The following is a 21649-nucleotide window of genomic DNA, read 5'->3' as shown; positions in this document are numbered from 1 at the left end:
CTATTCTATAAGATAGCACGTAAGTGCTGTAGCATGTAATTGAAAGAGGGCATATATATAGGGGCCGAGCACAGGAGGGGTTTGGGCGGGTCTGCTACTTATGTGTACAACTTTCAGAATATTTTGTTACCCATGATGTCTGCCACTCTTAGGCACACCCATTTTACACCTGTTGTAGACTTGACGTAAGTGGGAGTGCTTACAATTAGGCACACCAATGTAGGTTTATATTGATATTTTATAACAATTTTAGGGCACCCAGATACCGTTATAGAGTAGATATGCCTGTTGCAGCATTGGGGCACCTAAGAGGGTGCATCCTGTTATAAAATTGTCCCCTTACCCCTTAATTCTATAAAAGTTGCCAAAACTTGCACATGCAAATTTAATTGAATAATGAGTTAATAATTCACACTTTAACAAGCAATTATTGACATTAATTAGATTCAATTGGAACGTACACATGAGTAAAAAAAGAAGGGCCATGGAAATCGGAGCATCATGGGCGGAATGGAGGCATTCTAGTATTCACGTGCATTGTTATAGTATATGGGGGGTATGCGTTTAATTTTAGGTGCACCTTGTTTCAGCTGGTGCAAATGGCCATGCCTAAAGTTAGGCACAAGTCCTGGACCTAAGCACTATTCTGGAAACCGCATCTAACTTTAAGCATGGCTTATAGAATAATGCTATTTTTGGCGCCCAATTTTTAGGCACCATATATAGAATCTAGCTCTTAGTGTTCTTCTAACCGCCAGCTAGGAGTACATAGCCCTGAGGGCAAGCTGACACCCACCACCACCACCACCAAAGTCTTCAAAACCTTTGCCAGCAGGAGGAAGCCAAAATTGAAATGGTACCACTGGCACTGACCCACACACAGCATGGAATGCAGGCGAGCTGGGAAGGCTTTATTAAAGTAGGAAGAAGGATGATCAGTGACCATGAAGGCCAACGTCTGTGAAGGGGGTGAATGTTTTCAAGCCTGGAGGATGGAGTTAACAAAGCCTACTAAATTCACAACACTTAACCATATTTCCTGAGATGTATACTTTTCAGTGCTAGGTGTTAAGCCGCTCAGGTAAATCAAGTAACATAGTAAATGACAGCAGATAAAGACCTGAATGATCCATCCAATCAGCCCAACAAGGCATTAAGAATGGATACTATATTCAGAATTAATATCTAAGAAGCTAATTAACCCCCTCCCCTCCTTTTACAAAGCTGCGCTAGCACCTGCTGGTGCGGTAATGCCAACACAGCTCATTCACAGTGAATTGCTGTGTGGCAGTCGCCACTCATAGCCTTAACCCATTTGGAGAAATTGCTTCCTTAACCCTCCCCTTCTCCTATCCCCCCCCCCCCCCACACACACACACACGCACAATCCTAAAACCCCTCCCAATTAACCCACCCAGTTTTTTAAACGGGTAATTTGCATATGTGCTGTATTCCTACCAGGGAACCAGCAGTATTGCAAGTGTGTGTATAAATAGCAATAATACATGGAATTCAACAAATTTTTGATCATGTAATGTCTTGAAGCAGCCACTTGGCGAAACTAGTTGGCTGGATCTTTCACTATTGAACACGCTGAACGTAAGTCACATCTTTTGGTTACCAGTAATTTATTGCATTGCATAGAGCCAGAACAGTTTTTTGGGAGGTTTTTTTTTATGCCAATGAGGTCACTACCTGTAAAATCCTCTCTTTAAAATAAGAATATGGGACTCTGAGGATTTTCCTCCAGTTTTAATTGTTATTGTTCACCTCTATGCTAGAGTGTTTTATATAAATCTACAATAGACCTTGCCACATACCTCTCTACCCTCATCTCCCCTTACGTTCCTACCCGTAACCTCCTCTCTCAAGACAAATCCCTCCTTTCAGTACCCTTCTCCAGCACCGCCAACTCCAGGCTCCGCCCTTTCGGCCTCATCTCACCCCATGCCTGGAATAAACTCCCTGAGCCCATACGCCAGGCCCCCTCCCTGCCCATCTTCAAAGCCTTGCTCAAAGCCCACCTCTTCAATGTCGCCTTTGGCACCTAACCACCATACCCATAGGCGTAGACTGGGGGGGGTGAGGGGGGCAATGCCCCCCCAAACGATGATGAGGTGCCGCCGCGCCATTAGTTAAAAAAAAAAAACACACATGCACGCACGCGCTCCTCTCCATCCGCTTGGCTTCCCTGCTCTCTCTGTCTGCGTCCCGCCTTCCTCTGACGTCAGAGGAAGGCGGGACGCAGACAGAGAGGGCAGGGAAGCCAAGCGGAGTAGCGGACGGAGAGGAGCGTGTCCGTCTACCCCTCTCTCTTCCTCCCTCCCTCCCTCTGCCGCAGGCAGCAGTCTTTTCCAGTGTTCCTGGCAGCGGTAGCGTTGTACACGCTGCCTTCGGTCTGCCCTGAAGCCTTCTCTTCAAGTTCCTGTTCCCGCATAGGTGGGAACAGGAACTTGAAGAGAAGACTTCCGGGGCAGACCGAAGGCAGCGTGTACATCGCTACCGCTGCCAGGAACGCTGAAAAAGCTGAAGACTGTTGCCTGCACCGGAGGGAGGGAGGGAGGAAGAGAGGGGGTAAACGGAGTCACCATCTTGGACCTCGCGGGGGGGGGAGGCAGAGGGAAGATGGATGGGACTGGGAGGGGTGGGGAGCAGAGGGAAGGAGCAACAGATGGATGGGACTGGGAGGGGTGGGAAGCAGAGGGAAGGAGCAACAGATGGATGGGACTGGGAGGGGTGGGAAGCAGAGGGAAGGAGCAGGAGATGAATGGGACTGGGAGGGGTGGGAAGCAGAGGGAAGGAGCAGGAGATGGATGGGACTGGGAGGGGTGGGGAAGCAGAGAGGAAGGAGCAACAGATGGATGGGACTGGGAGGGGTGGGAAGCAGAGGGAAGGAGCAGGAGATGAATGGGACTTGGAGGGGTGGGAAGCAGAGGGAAGGAGCAGGAGATGAATGGGACTGGGAGGGGTGGGAAGCAGAGGGAAGGAGCAACAGATGGATGGGACTGGGAGGGATGGGACTGGGAGGGGTGGGAAGCAGAGGGAAGGAGCAACAGATGGATGGGACTGGGAGGGGTGGGAAGCAGAGGGAAGGAGCAGGAGATGAATGGGACTGGGAGGGGTGGGAAGCAGAGGGAAGGAGCAGGAGATGAATGGGACTGGGAGGGGTGGGAAGCAGAGGGAAGGAGCAACAGATGGATGGACTGGGAGGGGTGGGAAGCAGAGGGAAGGAGCAGGAGATGAATGGGACTGGGAGGGGTGGGAAGCAGAGGGAGGAGCAGGAGATGAATGGGACTGGGAGGGGTGGGAAGCAGAGGGAAGGAGCAACAGATGGATGGGACTGGGGAGGGATGGGACTGGGAGGGGTGGGAAGCAGAGGGAAGGAGCAACAGATGGATGGGACTGGGAGGGTGGGAAGCAGAGGGAAGGAGCAGGAGATGAATGGGACTGGGAGGGGTGGGAAGCAGAGGGAAGGAGCAGGAGATGAATGGACTGGGAGGGGTGGGAAGCAGAGGGAAGGGAGCAACAGAATGGATGGGACTGGGAGGGATGGGACTGGGAGGGGTGGGAAGCAGAGGGAAGGAGCAGGAGATGAATGGGACTGGGAGGGGTGGGAAGCAGAGGGAAGGAGCAGGAGATGAATGGGACTGGGAGGGGTGGGAAGCAGAGGGAAGGAGCAAGAGATGGATGGGACTGGGAGGGGTGGGAAGCAGAGGGAAGGAGCAACAGATGGATGGGACTGGGAGGGGTGGGAAGCAGAGGGAAGGAGCAGGAGATGAAATGGGACTGGGAGGGGTGGGAAGCAGAGGGAAGGAGCAAGAGATGGATGGGACTGGGAGGGGTGGGAAGCAGAGGGAAGGAGCAGGAGATGGATGGGACTGGGAGGGTGGGGAGCAGAAGGAAGGAGCAAGAGATGGATGGGACTGCGAGGGGTGGGGAGCAGAGGGAAGCCTACTGGAAAGAAGACACTGAATAAAACAGAAGACACTGGGACCAAAGCGAATAGAAAAAACTAAATGATCAGACAACAAAGGTAGATAAAAGTATTTTATTCATAATTTATTATTGAAATGTGTCAGCTTTTGAAATGTGCATCTGGGATATTTTGCCTGTAAATTCAATTCCTTCCTCCACATTAGCATATTCATTTGCATATGTATATATGCAAATGATATGCTAATATGCTCCGCCCATTCTTTGCCCCCCCAAATGAAACAGTCAAACTACGCCTATGCACCATACCTCTATTCAGGAAATCTAGACTGCCCCCACTTGATATTTCGCCTATTAGATTGTAAGCTCTTTTGAGCAGGGACTGTCCTTTTGTTCAACTGTACAGCGCTGATTAACCCTAGTAGCGCTCTAGAAATGTTAAGTAGTAGTAGTAGTAGACCTTGCCACACTCAAAGGAAAGTATTTGAGAATCATTATATTTCTTTTCTGTTCTCTATCAATTTGGTTACTAATAGCATGTGTTGACATGCTTTTATATTTACAGTAGCCGGCACTGGCATTAACACCCAATAGGACTCTAATGGAAAGTAATTTTAAAGAACATAAGACAGCCATACTGGGTCGACCAATGGTCCATCTATCCCAGTATCCTGCTTCCAACAGTAACCAATCCAGGTTACAAGTACCTGGCAGAACCCAATTAATAGCAACATTATATGCTACCAATCCTGGGGCAAGCAAAGGCTTCCCCATGTCCATCTCAATAACAGACTATAGACTTTTCCTCAAGGAACTTGTCCAAACTTTTTTAAACCCAGATATGCTAACCGCTGTTACCACATCCTCAGTCCAATGAGTTTGTAGGGTACCTCTCTCTTATCTGTACCCTTCTCCTCTACTGCCAACTCCAACTTCATATCCTTTTATCTGCTGCACCATCTGCCTGGAATAGACTTCCTGAATCAGTATGTCAAGCTCCAGCTCTGGCCGTCTTCAAATCTAGGATAAAAGCCCACCTTTTTTGAGGCTGCTTTTAACTCCTAACTCCACTTATTTAGTACTCATGTCTGTTTATCATTCCACCTTAAATATTTCCCTTGTCCCTTATTTGTCCTGTTTGTCTGCCTTGATTAGATTGTAAGCTCTGTCGAGCAGGGACTGTCTCTTACATGTTCAGCGTACAGTGCTATGTATTTCTAGTCATGCTACAGAAAAGATAAGTAACAGGAGTAGAGTTCCAGAGCTTGACAATTCTTTGAGTGAAAAAATATTTCTTTCTACTTGTTTAAAAATATTTCCATGTAATTTCATTGAATGTCCTCTGGTCCTTTGTACTTTTTGAGAGTGAAAAATCAATTCACTTTTACCTGTTTTACACCACTTAGGATTTTGTAAACGTCAATTACATCTTTTCCAAGCTGAAGAGCCTTAACCTCTTTAGCCTTTCCTCATATGGGAAGAGTTCCATCCCCTTTATCATTTTGGTCACCCTTCTTTGAACCTTTACTAATTCCGTTATATCTTTTTTGAGATGCAGCAATCAGAATTGAACGCAATACTCAAGGTGAGGTCACACCATGGAGCGATACAGAGGCATTATAATATTCTTGGTCTTATTTTGCATCCCTTTCCTAATAATTCTAGCATCCTGTTTGCCTTTTTCACTGCCACCACACACTGTGCAGAAAATTTCAGTGTATTGTCTACAATTGTCAGGTCTCTCGGGGAAATGTGAGCCCTTGGGCCGCTGTCACGGAGGTGGCAGCAGCAGGCAAAACCACCCAACAGGAGACAGGCAACCCTAAGACGGGCTGAAGTAGACAGGACTGGAGTGGCTGGGCTGGAGCTGAAGAGGAAAGCAACAAGGAATCCAGGAACAATGTCCTACAGCAGGGTTAGGCTTGAGAAGCAGGATACAGGATACTCAATACAGGCTTCTCCCACAGGATTCAGGAAACTGGCACAGCTAGACTGGATCCGGGTTCACCCAAACACTAGGCAGGCAGGGTGTCCATGGAAGCCTAGCTTGGCAGGAAAGAGGACACAGGAGCTACATACAAGCTAAGCTCAAGGGAATGGGAATGACAGATACGCTTGCCAGAGGAAGGGTTAGACTGGAGCTACAGTAGCTAACAGATAGAAAGGAGAGAAATGGCTGCAGCAACAGCCGCTAACCAAACCTCAGACAGGGAGCAGCGCCACTGCACAGGGATAACGAAAGGCTAGAAGCCCAACAGAGAATAATATACACAGAAAGGCTGAAAGCCTACAGGTCAGAGAGATACACCCAGAAGGCGAGAAGCCCACAGAAAGGCTGGAAACCCCCAGGCCGCAGTAATACACCCAGAAGGCTGGAAGCCCACAGATAAAAGGGATATACGCAGATAGACTGGAGGGCCCTCAGAGCAATGGGCACAGAAGAGCTGGAAGCCCACAGAGCATAGACACAGAAGAGCTGGAAGCCACGCACAATAGACCACGAAGGGCTGTAAGCCCACAGCGCAATAGACCACGAAGGGCTGAAGCCCACGCGCAATAGACCAGAGGGATAGAAAGCCCACAGAGCAATATAACCCTGAGCCAGAAGGCAAGGCCACTGGGGATAGTAACTAGCAAAGCAGAAGGTCTGGAAGCCACAAGAAAAGACAAGGAAAGCTAACTGTGCAAACAGCACACTAACTCGGACCTAAGGCACTGCGGAGGCATTGGCAATGCAAAGGCACTGAAGACTAGAACACCAGTTCCTTAAGAAGGCCCTGACAGATGATGTCACCCCTTCAGGCCACAGGCAGGGAGCATACAGAAGCCCAGCGAGACCTAACCCACACAGGTGTATCTAGTGAGATAATTAGTGACAGGCTGAAGCAGCCAGCCCACCCAGCCTGAAACAGAGCTACCTCTGGAACAGCCCACTGGAAGTACGAGAGGCCCAATACACACAAGTGTAGAGTAGGGCCTTCTCTCCAAGTGCACAGAGTTCCAGGTGCTTTGGCTAGGATCAGCGACCCTCAGGGGGAGGAGTGCTGGCTTCGGCCTAACACCGGTAAGCTTTTCCTCAGCTGAGAGGTGCCCACCTCTACCACCGGCTGCCTTTCAGGTGCTGTGGAGGACTTGCAGCTCATCTGCATATCCTTACAGCTTCTTCTCCGGGGTGACACCCAGGTCCACCCCGATCCACTCAGGGCCTCCGCTCTAGGTGCCCAGCGCTCTCACCAGGTGCTGTGGAGGACTTGCAGCCCTTCTGCATTTCCTCACAGCTGTATCCGGGGTGACTCCAGTTCCACCCCGATCTTCCCAGGGCCTTCTCTCCAAGTGCACAGAGCTTCCAGGTGCTTTTGGCTAGGATCAGGCGACCTCAGGGGAGGAATGCTGGCTTCGGCCTAACCCCTGGTAAGCCTTTCCTCAGCTGAGAGGTGCCCACCTCTACCACCGGCTGCCTTTCAGGTGCTGTGGAGGACTTGCAGCTCATCTACATATCCTTACAGCCTTCTCCGGGTGACACCCAGGTCCACCCCGATCCACTCAGGGCCTCCGCTCTAGTGCCCAGCGCTCCACCAGGTGCTGTGGAGACTTGCAGCCCTTCTGCATTTCCTCACAGCTGTATCCCGGGGTGACTCCCAGTTCCACCCCGATCTTCCCAGGCCTTCTCCTCCAAGTGCACAGAGTTTCCAGGTGCTTTGTGGCTAGGATCAGCGACCCTCAGGGGGAGGAATGCTGGCTTCAGCCTAACCCCTGTAAGCCTTTCCTCAGCTGAGAGGTGCCCACCTCTACCACCGGCTGCCTTTCAGGTGCTGTGGAGGACTTGCAGCTCATCTGCATATCCTTACAGCTCATCTGCATATCCTTACAGCCTTCTCCGGTTTTCCAGTTGCTAAAGTACCTTAATCGTTTATGGCCCTATTCACATTCTCTTCCTAGCTCTGTCCCTTCCTAATCTTTTCCCTCACCCCCTACCTCTCTCCGCTACAGGAACTCACTTCCCATCCATTGACTTCATCACCTCACCTTCTCTCCTACCCTCTTCCTCCCTCTTGGCTTTTAATCTCCGTCTCTTTCTTCCCTCCATTTTGCCTTCCCCATTCACCTAAATACCTCTCGTCTTCGACGCCTTCGTGGCCACACCTCTCCTACTCTCCTCCGCTCTCTTTTACCTCCTTCTCTTACTCTCAGCTGGTGACATCAATCCCAATCCTGCCCTCCTCACCAACTATTATCCAAACTCTACAGATCTCACCGTGACCTCTCTAACCTCATCTCTATTCCTCTACTCCCCTCCTCTTCTCTGCCCTTCTCTTGCGCCCTATGGAATGCCCGCTCTATCTGTAACAACTCCCCTATATCCAGGACCCTCTTTATCTCGCGTCACCTCCATCTGCTCGCCATAACAGAAACCTGGCTCTGCCCTGAGTGACTCTGCTTCAGTCGCAGCCCTGGCCATGGCGGTCATCTATTTTCACATACTCCTCGCCCTGCTGGCCGTGGGGGCGGTGTTGGAGACTACTTCTCTCTCCTCCCTCCAGATTTCAACCCCTTCTTCCACCTCAATCTCACTGCGTTTTCCTCCTTGAAGTCCACTCTATCCGCCTTTTCTCTCCTCTGCCTCTTCGAATAGCAGTCATTTATCGTCCCCCTGATAAGTCCCTTTCATCCTTTCTCAGTGACTTTGACGCCTGGCTTGCCTTCTTCCATGATCCTTCCTTCCCCTCTCTCATCCTTGGTGACTTTAATATTCCTGCTAATGATCCTTCCAACTCTTATATTTCCAAGTTACTCGCTTTAACGTCGTCCTTTAATCTCCAACTATGCTCCACCTCCCCCACTCATCAAAATGGTCACTGTCTTGATCTCATCTTCTCCTCCAACTGTTCACCTTCTAGTTTCCTTGCCTCTGATCATCCCTCCTCTGATCACCATCTTATAACTTTCACACTTAAATCTCCTCCCTCCCAGTCCCGTCCTATCCTATCTAATTTATCTAGGAATCTTCATGATATTGACCCTTCATCTCTATCCTCCCATGTTTCAAACCTCCTCTCTACTGTGGCACCATCCATGTCTGTCAACGAGGCTGTTTCTTCTTACAACAATACTCTATCCTCTGCCTTAGACACTCTTGCACCTTTGATGACCCGCCCTGTAAGGCGTACAAAACCCCAACCTTGGCTGACTTCTAATATCCGCTACCTACGTTCCTGTACCCGCTCCGCCGAACGCCTCTGGCGGAAATCTCGGGCCCTTGCTGATTTCTTACACTTTAAGTTCATGCTGACCTCCTTCCAATCTGCTCTTTTACGTGCCAAACAGGATTATTATATCCAACTGACCAACTCTCTTGGCTCTAATCCTCGACTTCTCTTCACCACATTGAACTCTCTCCTCAAGGTGCCCCCTCCCCCAACTCCCCCTTCATTATCTCCTCAGACCCTTGCTGAATTCTTTCACAACAAGGTTCAAAAGATAAACCTTGCTTTCTCTACCTCACCAGCTCTCCCTCCACTAGTCCGTTCCCCTCGCTCTCCTTCCCCTCATTCCCTTTCCTCCTTTCCTGAAGTTACTATTGAGGAAACTACACTTCTCCTTTCTTCCTCAAAATGTACCACCTGTTCCTCTGATCCCATTCCCACCCACCTTCTTAATACCATCTCTCCTACTCTTATTCCTTTTATCTGTCACATTCTCAACCTCTCACTTGCCACTGCGACTGTCCCTGCTGCCTTTAAACATGCTGTGGTCACACCTCTCCTTAAGAAGCCTTCACTTGACCCTACTTGTCCCTCTAATTACCGACCCATCTCCCTCCTTCCTTTTCTCTCCAAATTACTTGAGCGTGCTGTTCACCGCCACTGCCTTGATTTTCTCTCCTCACATGCTATTCTTGACCCACTACAATCTGGTTTTCGCCCTCTCCACTCAACTGAAACTGCGCTTACTAAAGTCTCCAATGACCTATTACTGGCTAAATCCAGAGGTCAATATTCCATCCTCATTCTTCTTGATCTTTCCGCTGCTTTTGACACTGTCGATCACTGCATACTTCTCGATACCCTGTCCTCACTTGGATTCCAGGGCTCTGTCCTTTCCTGGTTCTCTTCCTACCTCTCCCTCCGCACCTTTAGTGTTCACTCTGGTGGATCCTCTTCTACTTCTATCCCTCTGCCTGTCGGCGTACCTCAGGGTTCTGTTCTTGGTCCCCTCCTCTTTTCTATCTACACTTCTTCCCTTGGTTCATTAATCTCATCCCATGGCTTTTCCTACCATCTCTATGCTGATGACTCCCAAATCTACCTTTCTACCCCTGATATCTCACCTTGCATCCAAACCAAAGTTTCAGCGTGCTTGTCTGACATTGCTGCCTGGATGTCTCAACGCCACCTGAAATTAAATATGATCAAAACCGAGCTTCTCATTTTCCCCCCCAAACCCACCTCCCCGCTCCCCCCATTTTCTATTTCTGTTGATGGCTCTCTCATTCTCCCTGTCTCCTCAGCTCGAAACCTTGGGGTCATCTTTGATTCTTCTCTCTCCTTCTCTGCTCATATCCAGCAGACCGCCAAGACCTGTCGTTTCTTTCTTTACAACATCCGTAAAATCCGCCCCTTTCTTTCCGAGCACTCTACCAAAACCCTCATCCACACCCTTGTCACCTCTCGTTTAGACTACTGCAATCTGCTTCTTGCTGGCCTCCCACTTAGTCACCTCTCCCCTCTCCAGTCGGTTCAAAACTCTGCTGCCCGTCTCATCTTCCGCCAGGGTCGCTTTACTCATACTACCCCTCTCCTCAAGACCCTTCACTGGCTCCCTATCCGTTTTCGCATCCTGTTCAAACTTCTTCTACTAACCTATAAATGTACTCACTCTGCTGCTCCCCAGTATCTCTCCACACTTGTCCTTCCCTACACCCCTTCCCGTGCACTCCGCTCCATGGATAAATCCTTCTTATCTGTTCCCTTCTCCACTACTGCCAACTCCAGGCTTCGTGCCTTCTGTCTCGCTGCACCCTACGCCTGGAATAAACTTCCTGAGCCCCTACGTCTTGCCCCATCCTTGGCCACCTTTAAATCTAGACTGAAAGCCCACCTCTTTAACATTGCTTTTGACTCGTAACCACTTGTAACCACTCGCCTCCACCTACCCTCCTCTCTTCCTTCCCGTTCACATTAATTGATTTGATTTGCTTACTTTATTTATTTTTTGTCTATTAGATTGTAAGCTCTTTGAGCAGGGACTGTCTTTTTTCTATGTTTGTGCAGCGCTGCGTATGCCTTGTAGCGCTACAGAAATGCTAAATAGTAGTAGTAGTAGTAGTAGTAGTAGTGAAGCAATTAAAGCAGCCAGCCCACAGAGATAGAGCTAACTCAGGAACAGTATACTGAAGCACAGAGAGGTTAAACCCACACAGGTGCAGTATACTGAGGCAATCAGCGCCATGCTGGAAGTGGCCAGCACCCAGAGACAGAAACAGAGCCAACTCAGAAGTAGACAGAAACCAGCACAGACACTGAATCCCAGAAATAGGGTAAGTCTGAGGGTGGTCACGACCACAGACGTGACAACAATGACACCTAGATCGTTTTCTTTTTCCACTTTAAATTTCATCTGCCATTTGGATGCCCAGACTTCCAGTTTCCTAAGGTCTTCCTGCAATTTTTCACAATCCGAATGTGTTTTGATAACTTTGAATAGTTTTATGTCATATGAAAATGTAATCACCTCACTCGTCGTTCCGATTTCCAGATCATTTATAATAGAGAGGTGTGGTAGCCGTGTTAGTCCACTCTTAAAGGTTATCAATAGAAATCAAACAAAATAAAACATGGAAAAGAAAATAAGATGATACCTTTTTTATTGAACATAACTTAATACATTTCTTGATTAGCTTTCGAAGGTTGCCCTTCTTTGTCAAATCTGACGAAGAAGGGCAACCTTCGAAAGCTAATCAAGAAATGTATTAAGTTATGTCCAATAAAAAAGGTATTATCTTATTTTCTTTTCCATGTTTTATTTTGTTTGATTTCAATTGATAACCAGATCATTTATAAAATAAGCACCGATCCCAGTACAGATCTCTGCGGCACTCCACTATTCACCCTCCTCCGTTGAGAAAAAATGGCCATTTAACCCTACCCTCTGTGTTCTGTCCAGTAACCAATTCCTAATTTATAGAAGGACATTGCCTCCTATCCCATGATTTTTTAATCTTCTCAGGAGTCTCATGAGTAAATTTGTCAAAAGCTTTCTGAAAATCTAGATACACTACATCAACTGGCTAACCACTATTCACATGTTTATTCATGCCTTCAAAGAAATGAAGCAAATTGGTGAGGCAAGACCTCCCTTGGCAGAACCCATGCTGACTCTGTTCCTATTCAACCATGTTTGTCTATGTATTCCATAATTTTATTCTTTATAATTGTTTCCACTATTTTGTCTGACACTGAAGTCAGGCTTACCGGTCTGTAATTTCCCGGATCACCCCTGGAATCCTTTTTAAAAATTGGTTTTACATTGCTCACCCTCCAATTTTAGAACAGGGAGCCTTTAAAAATTCTCTAGAATACACATATTTTATTTCTCATTTCTGAAGATAACAGAGGTGCTTATGTGCCTTTACAAAATGGGCTCCTCTAATAATCCCCGATAGTGTGTAAATGCTGCCACACAAACTTACACCTGCTCCAAGGCAGATGTGATATGTATATACTGTATGCATGGGCTGGTGGTTGGGAGGTGGGCCTGGTTCTGGACAGACTTCTATGGTCTGTGCCCTAAAAATGGCAGAAACAAATCAAGGTCAGGTAAACACATAAAGTAGCACATATGAGTTTATCTTGTTGGGCAGACTAGATGGACCGTGCAGGTCTTTTTCTGCCATCATCTACTATGTTACTACGTTACTATGTACATTTATTTATTTATTTCCTGCATTTATATCCCACTTTAAATCAAAGTGGGTTAAAATCAAACATTCATAATTTAAAATATATAAACAAATACATATAAGACCACATCAATCCACCCTCCAATAAAATTCTTAGAACCAATTTGAGTTCTCTCCAAATGACTGCTTGCTTCCAGCCTGAAATTAGCCCTCCAGGAGAACTTTTACAAAACAATGAGTTTTCAAATATTTCTTAACTGTTGTCTATTCACACAAAGTCCTGGAAGCTTATTCCGAATAGTAGGTCCAGCAAGTTCATACACTGCAGCTCCCCCCCAAACTATACCCAGGAAACACGTACACATAGATTGAGCAAATGAATACATCCTCCTGACAGCACACCACTTGTACTGTTCCCCCCCCCCCCCTTTCTGTGGAAAAGTGGGACTCCTGCATGCAGGCTTGGACCAAGACAATCATCCATTTCTCAAATTTGCTAATTCTGAGAGATTTTAATGTGCATGTTGATAATCCTTTTGACAACAAGGCAAGATCTTTCTGGATCTTCTTAAATGAGCTCTCCCTTCAGCAATGGATCTCCTTCCCAACTCATATAGCTGGGCATACTTTAGACCTCCTTCTTATCCTGCACAACTCTCCTATCACTCTGAGCTCATTAACTTCTTTCCCTATGTCTTGGTCAAACCATCTCCTTCTACACTTCGACCTCATCACATCACCTAGTACTCAGGCGCTACCACCTCCCTCTGGACGCTGGACTAGAAACCTCTCCCGCGGGACCACGTGACAAGATGGCGGCACGTTAGTTTGTGGCTTGTGTGAGCTCCGGAGTTTAGCTTGCCGAAAACTCTTACCTTCTAAGAATGCCCCATACAAAGCGTAAGGGAATGGTTAAGGCAGGAACCTCGACACCCAGGCCTTCCATAGGGCAGCAAACAATGGAGAGATACGCCACAACGGCACCTACCCAGGTTTCCGGAGATAGTCCTGCAACCTCTCTGGAAGGAGACCATGAGGGTATGGGACTCAACGTCACTCTTTCTCCCCCGGAACTCAAGCCACCGCCCCAACCCGAAGGGCGCCTTCTCCAGACGGGGTTCTTGCGACCGGGATCGGGTGCACAAGGACCCGTGGATCGAGGAATGGAGACGGCGAAACCCGATGGAGGGAAGAAGGGAGGAATCCCTACTCCTGAGCTGAGAGCTCTAGTTGTTAAACCTGGGGCGGTGACGCTGGAGAGTATTTGGGAAGCTCTCCAGCGTTTGGACATCTCAGTAGCCAATTCTACAAAAGAAATCTCATCTCTTGTGAGTAAAGTAGATTCACTTTATAACACTATGGAAAATACAAAACAAGAATTTGCTTCTCAATTGGTGGAAGTTAAACAAGAAATGAAGATTCTACAGGAATTTAATTCAACAACTGTTAAAGATAAGACTTTTATTCATCGGAAAATAGAACAGATTGAAAACTTTCACCGCAGACTAACATTACGTTTTTTGAACTTTCCAAAGTCCTTAGTGGTTAGCCCATTAGAAGCATTTAAGAAATATCTACAAGAAACTTTACATTATTCTCCTGAAATGTTTCCCCCGATAAGTAAGATATACTATATTCAATCAAAAAAAGTGTATGAAATTCAATCAGGATTACAAACCATTGAATCTTTAAATCAAAATAAGGACAGTTTGAATTTATCTGAGCTTCTAGAGACTTCTATGACCGAGGATTCTGAAAGATGTACTTTAATAGTGACTTTTGTATTTAAGCAAGACTTAGAATCAGTTAAACGTTTATACTTTAGAAATGCAAAAGCCCTTTTTTTGGGCAAAAAGGTATGGATGTTCCCAGATGTGACTAAACCTACTCAAGAGCGACGGAAAGTTTTCTTAGCTCTTAGAGCTGAAACATTAGCTCTGGGGGCATCATTTTATCTTAATTACCCCTGTAAGTGTGTGGTAAAGTACCTAGGGATAAAGTACATATTCTTTCAACCTGAACATCTTAGTGAATTTGTTAAAGTTAAGAAATTGGCTACTGGTTAATACCAGCTTCTAGTTGAGAATAATGTTTAGACGGATAGGTGCGTGTTAAGCTATACATTTGCTATAATGTTTTTTTCTTTTCTTCTTAAGACTTCTGTTATTTTCCTTTCATGTGATCCCCCATTCTTGTGGTCTAAGGAAGATGAGGAAAAAATTTTCTTTATTATTTGCATGTTATGATTTCAAAATATGTATCTGTATGCCTACTCAGTTTATAAATGGCTTGTAAAAAATTCTAAAATGGAAAAAAAAAAAAAAAGAAACCTCTCCCGCATTGATGTCAATTCCATCCACCATTCCTCTTACTTTTTCCTCTACTTCTCTAGATGATCAAGTCAAGGGGCCTGGCATTCCACTCTTGAAAGGGGCCTTGATTCAATTGCCCCAAAACAATTTCTTGTTCCCAGACACCTCTCGTGGCCAACTTGGTATCTGCTAATCTCTAGTTTACTTAAATGTCAGTATTGTCGTGCAGAGAGACTCTGGAAAAAAGTCAAAATCCACTAATGACTTACAGAAATGCAGGGCTCTCCACCATGAATACAACCTTCATCTCAGGAGAACAAAAAGTCATATATCTGTGGTAGCCTTTTGAAATTCACCCAACCCTCAAGAGACCTTTTTTCAATCTATCAACAAATGCTGTTCCCCACCATTCTTGATTATGTCTTGCCCTGCTCCCTCTGCGGAGATCTTCCCTCTTCTTGCTAAACAAATCAAGTCTCTGCTCAAACCCTTTCCCCCCCTACCAATCTCTTCACCCCTGGCGTCTCCTTCTTCAGAAATTGGTCCCTTCCACCCCAGTCTGGCATTGCTGTTTGGTCTACCTTCTAACCGCAATCCTTTCAGTCTCTGAAAGTCATAATGACCTCAGGGAGGACCACTTTCTGTCAAACCGATCTGATTCCTGCATCCTTGTTTAAAAACCCTGCATTAGGTCTACTCCCCACATTTCTATCAATGATCAATTTAAGCCTCTCTATCGGCCAGTTCCCAGATCTTTGGAAATTAGGTATAGTCCATCCCATTTTAAAGAAAGCAACTTTGGATCCTGCAATAGCCAGTCATTATCGTCTAGTTTCCAATCTCACTTTTATATCTAAAGTCCTTGAAAAAGTAGTTTTCCAACAGCTCTCTGATTTCTCAGATAAGACTCTTGACTTACACTCTCGTCAGGCTGGCTTGAGATCTAATTATAGTACCAAAACAATTTTGGCAGCTCTTTTAAAGTGAATTCATTCTCACTTTGATCAACATAAACAGTTTTGGCAGTTTTCCATGGACCTCTCTGCTACTTTCAATCTTGTCCATCACTCTTTTCTAATTTCTCGCCTATATTGAATGGGTATCTCTGGTATGGTTCTTTCATGGTTCACGTTCCTTTCTATCTAAATGCTCATTTCAGGTTGTTACACTACCTCCACCTCTCTCAAGAGGGATGTCCACTGTGGAGTTCCCCGGGATCAATCCTCTCCTCTTTACTTTTCAGGTCCTTTACCTAAGCCCTCTGGCTGCACTCATTCAGTCATTGGTATATCCGTATATTTCTATGCAAATGATATCCTTATGCTCTATCCAACTTGCACCGTTTCTTTCTCAATTTCTCCTCTTCAAACCTGTTCAGATTCTGTTGCTACCTGCCTTTTTAACCACCAATTAGTCCTCAAAGTTGACAAGACTGTAGCTTGTTGGTTCTCAAATTCTGTTATCCTCACCCCCCCCCCCCCCTCCTATTTCCTTCTTTGAAACAGTGACCTCTCTGGTCTCACATTTTCACTATCTGGGGGTAATTCTGGACTCTTCACTCTCATTTTTGCCACATATCTCACACCTGCCAAGGCTTTGCTTTTTCATGTTTTGACAGTTGTGGACTATCTGCCATCTTTTTGACTATGATAATTTCCCACACTTCTTTCTTACGTCCCGTCTTGACTATTGTAATATCATTACTCAGGCTTACCTCATTCTGCTCTTAAGAAGCTACAAACTTTACAGAACACAGTCATCAGACTACTTTTGCCATGCCCACTGCTTTGATCACACATCCCCCTTACTAAAACAGCATCACTGGCTTCCGTGGAATATTGGATCATTTACAAAGTCACCCTTCTGACGTTAAGCTTTCAAGTTAGGTACCCCCAATTATCTCTCCCACCTTACTACCCTTATTACTCTCCTGGAAGGGTCCTCTGTTCCTTAAATGACCACTGCCTTGTTCTACCAAGCCCCAAAGTTTACCCAGCTAGAAAACAACCAGACATCATGCTTCTTCTTCCTGTCTCCCCACATTTGGAATTCCCTGCCCCCTTTCCTGCATAGTGATCTGTCTTCTCCAAAGCTTTAAGGCAATCTGAAAGCTTGGCTTTCCAGACAAGTCTTTGGGGATTAGGGTTTCCCAGGGACTGCAGCCAGTCAGTCAGGTTGAGTCACCCCTGCCTTTGATTGTGTTTTAATGCCCTTCTTCTGTGTGTCTGTACCTCTCTTCTTTTTTCTCTGTGCTTGCTTATATGGTTCTATCATTATTTGTAGTTCCTTTTCTTTTATGTTTTTTAGTTTTTGCACACTGCCTCGCTCAGGCAGCTAGGGTGGTTAAGAACATTCAATAACTATAAAATAGAACTATATCTACAGCAGCACAGTTTTATAAGAGGCCTTTTCCACATGCAAAACATGCTATACATATTTGTAAAGAAAAAAAAAAGGTAAAAGACAGAAAGATGGATGGTTTATAAGTTTGTATTTAAGACAAAGAGGGGCATTTTCAATATGGCATCTAAATCCCACTTGAAATTGGATGCTTTCAGCAAAACATCTAAATCTGACTTTAGATGTCCTTGCTGAAAACATCAACATTTCAAGTGAGAACATGGCCATTTTCGAACCTGAAGAACGTCTATCTTTTTGCTTCTAAAATTCCATTTCCTAGACGTTTTCCTAGACATTTTATGCTTAGTGCATCTATCTTTTTGGACAGTTTGGAAAAAAAAAAGGTCCAAGTGAAAAATGCACAAATCTAGCCATTGGGACGTTGGAGGAGCCAGCATTCTTAGTAGACTGGCCAACGTGGCCGCACAGACATCTCAGCAGAACAATTGGACACCCTAGGAGGCACTGCTAGGAGGCATTCCATGTGCTGGACCTGAACCAAAATACAGCTGATTTCTGATTATTTTATTCTAATTTCTCACTTTTGGCTATAGTTTAGCTACCTGATATATCTATTCTCTGGAATTTAATGCTTACTGCTTAATTAATTTGTCCTGTGAATCTGTATTGTGGTGCACTTCTCTGTCTTCTAACCCTGTCCCCCCCTCACAAAAAGACAAAAACACAACAACAAAAAATAATAACCTCTTTCCTTTCCTGCCTAGCTCTTTAGAGGATAAACTCAGTCTCCCAACTGGTTATAATTGTGCATTTACATTGATGAAAACTGCTATAATTATTGGGAATATTTAGATTTATTTACTAAGGAAAGTTATATTCTAGTGGAATTTAAGAGTTAAATCAACTGAAAATTGTTTGATCAGACTGTATCAGTTCTGTCATACCTAGAGAACTTTTTTTGATACAGCACTTGGCTGATTCACGGAAGAGAGTGTGTATGAACAACTTGAAAATCTAAAGGTGGCCAAAGCCATGGGACCGAACGGGATCCACCTCAGGATATTGAGGGAGCTCAGAGAGGTTCTGGCGGGTCCTCTTAAAGATTGGTTTAATAAATCCTTGGAGATGGAAGAGGTTCCATGGGGATTGGAGAAGAACGGATGTGGTCCCTCTTCACAAAAGTGGTGATAGGGAAGAAGCTGGAAACTACAGACCGGTAAGCCTCACTTCTGTTATTGGAAAAGTAATGGAAGCAATGCTGAAGGAAAGGATAGTGACTTTCCTGGAAGCCAATAAGTTGTAAGATCCGTGACACAGAGTGGGACACCCCGGAGGGAGGGTGAAAAACATGAAAAAGGATCTGCATTAGCTAGAAGAATGGTCTAAGGATGACAAAATTAAATGCAAAGAATTGCAAAGTGATGCACTTAGGGAGTAGAAATCCACAGGAAACGTATGTGTTAGGTGGTGAGAGTCTGATATGTACAGACGGGGAGAGGGATCTTGGGGTGATAGTATCTGAGGATCTGAAGGCGACGAAACAGTGTGACAAGGCGGTGGCCGTAGCCAGAAGATTGCTAGGCTGTATAGAGAGAGGTGTGACCAGCAGAAGAAAGGAGGTGTTGATGCTCCTGTACAAGTTGTTGGTGAGGCCCCACTTGGAGTATTGTGTTCACTTTTAGAGGCCGTACCTTGCTAAGGAAGTAAAAAGAATTGAAGCGGTGCAAAGAAAAGCTACAAAAATGGTATGGGATTTGCGTTGCAAACCATACAATATTTGAACCATACAATATTTGAAGATCTGTATATCACCCCTGTTTCTCCTTTCCTCCAAGGTATACATGTTCAGGTCAGCAAGTCTCTCCTACAGATCTTCAAATATTTGAAAGGTATTAATCCGCAAACGAACCTTTTCCAGGATGGGAAGGCGGTAGAACTAGAGGACATGAAATGAGATTGAAGGGGGGGCAGACTGAAGAAAAATGTCAGGAAGTATTTTTTCACGGAGAGAGTGGTGGATACTTGGAATGCCCTCCTGCGGGAGGTGGTGGTGATGAAAACGGTAACAAAAAATGCGTGGGATAAACATAAAGGAATCCTGTTCAGAAGGAATGGATCCTCAGAAGCTTAGTAGAGATTGGGTGGCAACACCAGTGGTGGGAGGCGGGGCTAGTGCTGGGCAGACTTCTAAGGTCTGTGCCCTGAAAATGGCAGATACAAATCAAGGTCAGGTATACACATAAAGTAGCACATATGAGTTTATCTTGTTGGGCAGACTGGATGGACCGTACAGGTCTTTCTCTGCCGTCATCTAGTATGTTACTGCAATGGACTTCACAAAAAAGGTCCTAGGTACACATCTCACCCTTACCCCCTTATATTGTATGGTGAGCCCTCCAAAACCCACCAAAAATGTACTGTAACCAACTATACACCACTACAGTACCCTTATGGCTGCAGGTGTCACCTATATATATATATATAAGTACAGTAGATTTTTGGGGGGTTTTGGGGGGGCTGGCACTTTGAGTTGAAGCAGGCTCACGAGACTTCTGCAGAAGTCTTGCAAGATCACTCTCAGCAGTCATTTTGAATTGGCACCGATAAGGGAGGGAGCTAGACAGTCTGCAGCCATTCTGGCCAGGAAAGAGGGGGCTCTTTCCTGCCCCGAAGAGGTCACCTAGACCACCAGGGCAGTACAGTAAGGGGAGGGGAGGATAAGACACACTTAGGAGGTTTGACGGGGGCGGGTGAGGTGGTATGTGACAGGGGCAGGGTGGGGGGTGTGGCGGGGCAGGGCATGTGTCCTCTTTTTGTTAGGAGCAAATATGGTAACCCTACCTGGGTCCCCTTTTCCACGGTACAGTGCACTGACTACTAGGCTACTCCAGGGACCTGCTTGCTGCTCTAATAGGCCTGGCTGTAACATCTGAAGCTGTCATAGAGGCTGGTATGTACTGTTTCTTTCACATCTTTGGAGGGTGGGAGAGGGTCACTGACCACTAGGGGAGTATGGGGGGTTTCATTCCTTTATTCCTCCAGTTGTCATTCAGTTATTTATGGCACATTTTGCGGCTTAGTCATTATTAAAACCGGTCTAGACCAAAATATCCAATGTTTAGCCCTGAACATTTTTGTTTTGTTCCATTATGGCAGAAAAACATCCAAATGTTAGGAATGCCCAAATCTCGCTCTTAACAAGTCCCTGACACGCCTTCCTTGTGATTTGGATGCACTGCAGACGAACAGCATAGAAAAACATGTAAAATATGGGTTTCAAAAATAGTGATTTGGACATTTTTGCTAGAAAAATGTCCATCTGCCAGTTTGTCACTTTTTGGACATTTTTCTCTTTCAAAATGAGCCCCAAAGGTTTTTATTTTCCAGTTGCCTAGATTTCACAATGTGATTAAATCTGTAAACACTTTCAATATAACTTCATTGCTGTATTAACATTTGTATAGATCTGTAAACAATCAACAAGATAATTACATGGACACCACCACTTTACTTAGAAACTACAGGAGGTATTTTGAGCTTGTTGAATTGGAGAATGCATCACGATTATGTAGTATAGCAGCATTAAAAAAAAAACAAGTGATACATTTATTGACTTTTTTTTGTACTTTATAATCCTTATTCAACTGTAGCCACTGCTATATGGGAAGCCTTAGTCGAATAAAAGTCTCATGTCTCTGCCTGCTTGCCTTCAGGCACTGGGGTCTGCACGTATTTCCTGTAAACTTTGTACCTTTATAAGCTGTATATTGTTGCACAAAACATTTCACTGGAGCTCTTAAAGAATAGAACAACATGTGTCTGCAAAGAAAAGAATGGACTAAACCACCACCAACACCTCACCAAAAGACAACTTACTCTCACATTCCAGGTCACCACACTTCTTCAGCTCGGACAGAATCTTCTCACTCTGTAGACTTGTTAATAATGACACCAACAGAAACAAACTTCTCTGAGCCCCATACTGTGCCATACTTGAAAATGCAGAGAATGAAACCTGGGAATTGTCTAATTTGAACAGATGTATGATAGTTTTCTTAGTAGAAGTATCCAGTAGCATCCAGTATGTCAAAAGGTGTGTTAAGGTGCCATTTTCTTTCAGTTGTGGGTTTCACTCTGCCAGAGA

The 21649-nt window shown here is 45.5% G+C and overlaps 1 protein-coding gene across 3 annotated transcripts in view; it reads right to left on the bottom strand.

The window, feature by feature from the left end:
- The window catches only part of MIA2 (MIA SH3 domain ER export factor 2), a 221091-nt gene extending 199442 nt beyond the window's left edge, over positions 1–21649 (bottom strand). The window contains exon 1 of one of the 3 annotated variants that reach the window (XM_030215534.1): positions 21382–21649. In XM_030215534.1, coding sequence (XP_030071394.1) covers positions 21382–21583 — 202 coding nt within the window. In that variant the 5' untranslated portion in view covers positions 21584–21649. Of the gene's footprint in view, positions 1–5037; positions 5044–21381 lie in introns of those variants that run through there. The other 2 variants (XM_030215535.1, XM_030215536.1) reach the window with 2 other exon arrangements.

The sequence above is a fragment of the Microcaecilia unicolor genome, chromosome 9 (assembly GCF_901765095.1).
Source record: "Microcaecilia unicolor chromosome 9, aMicUni1.1, whole genome shotgun sequence".
In the NCBI taxonomy this organism is placed as follows: Eukaryota; Metazoa; Chordata; class Amphibia; order Gymnophiona; family Siphonopidae; genus Microcaecilia; species Microcaecilia unicolor.
Note: the sequence above shows the minus strand (reverse complement) of the source record. Positions and strands in the feature narration are given on the sequence as shown.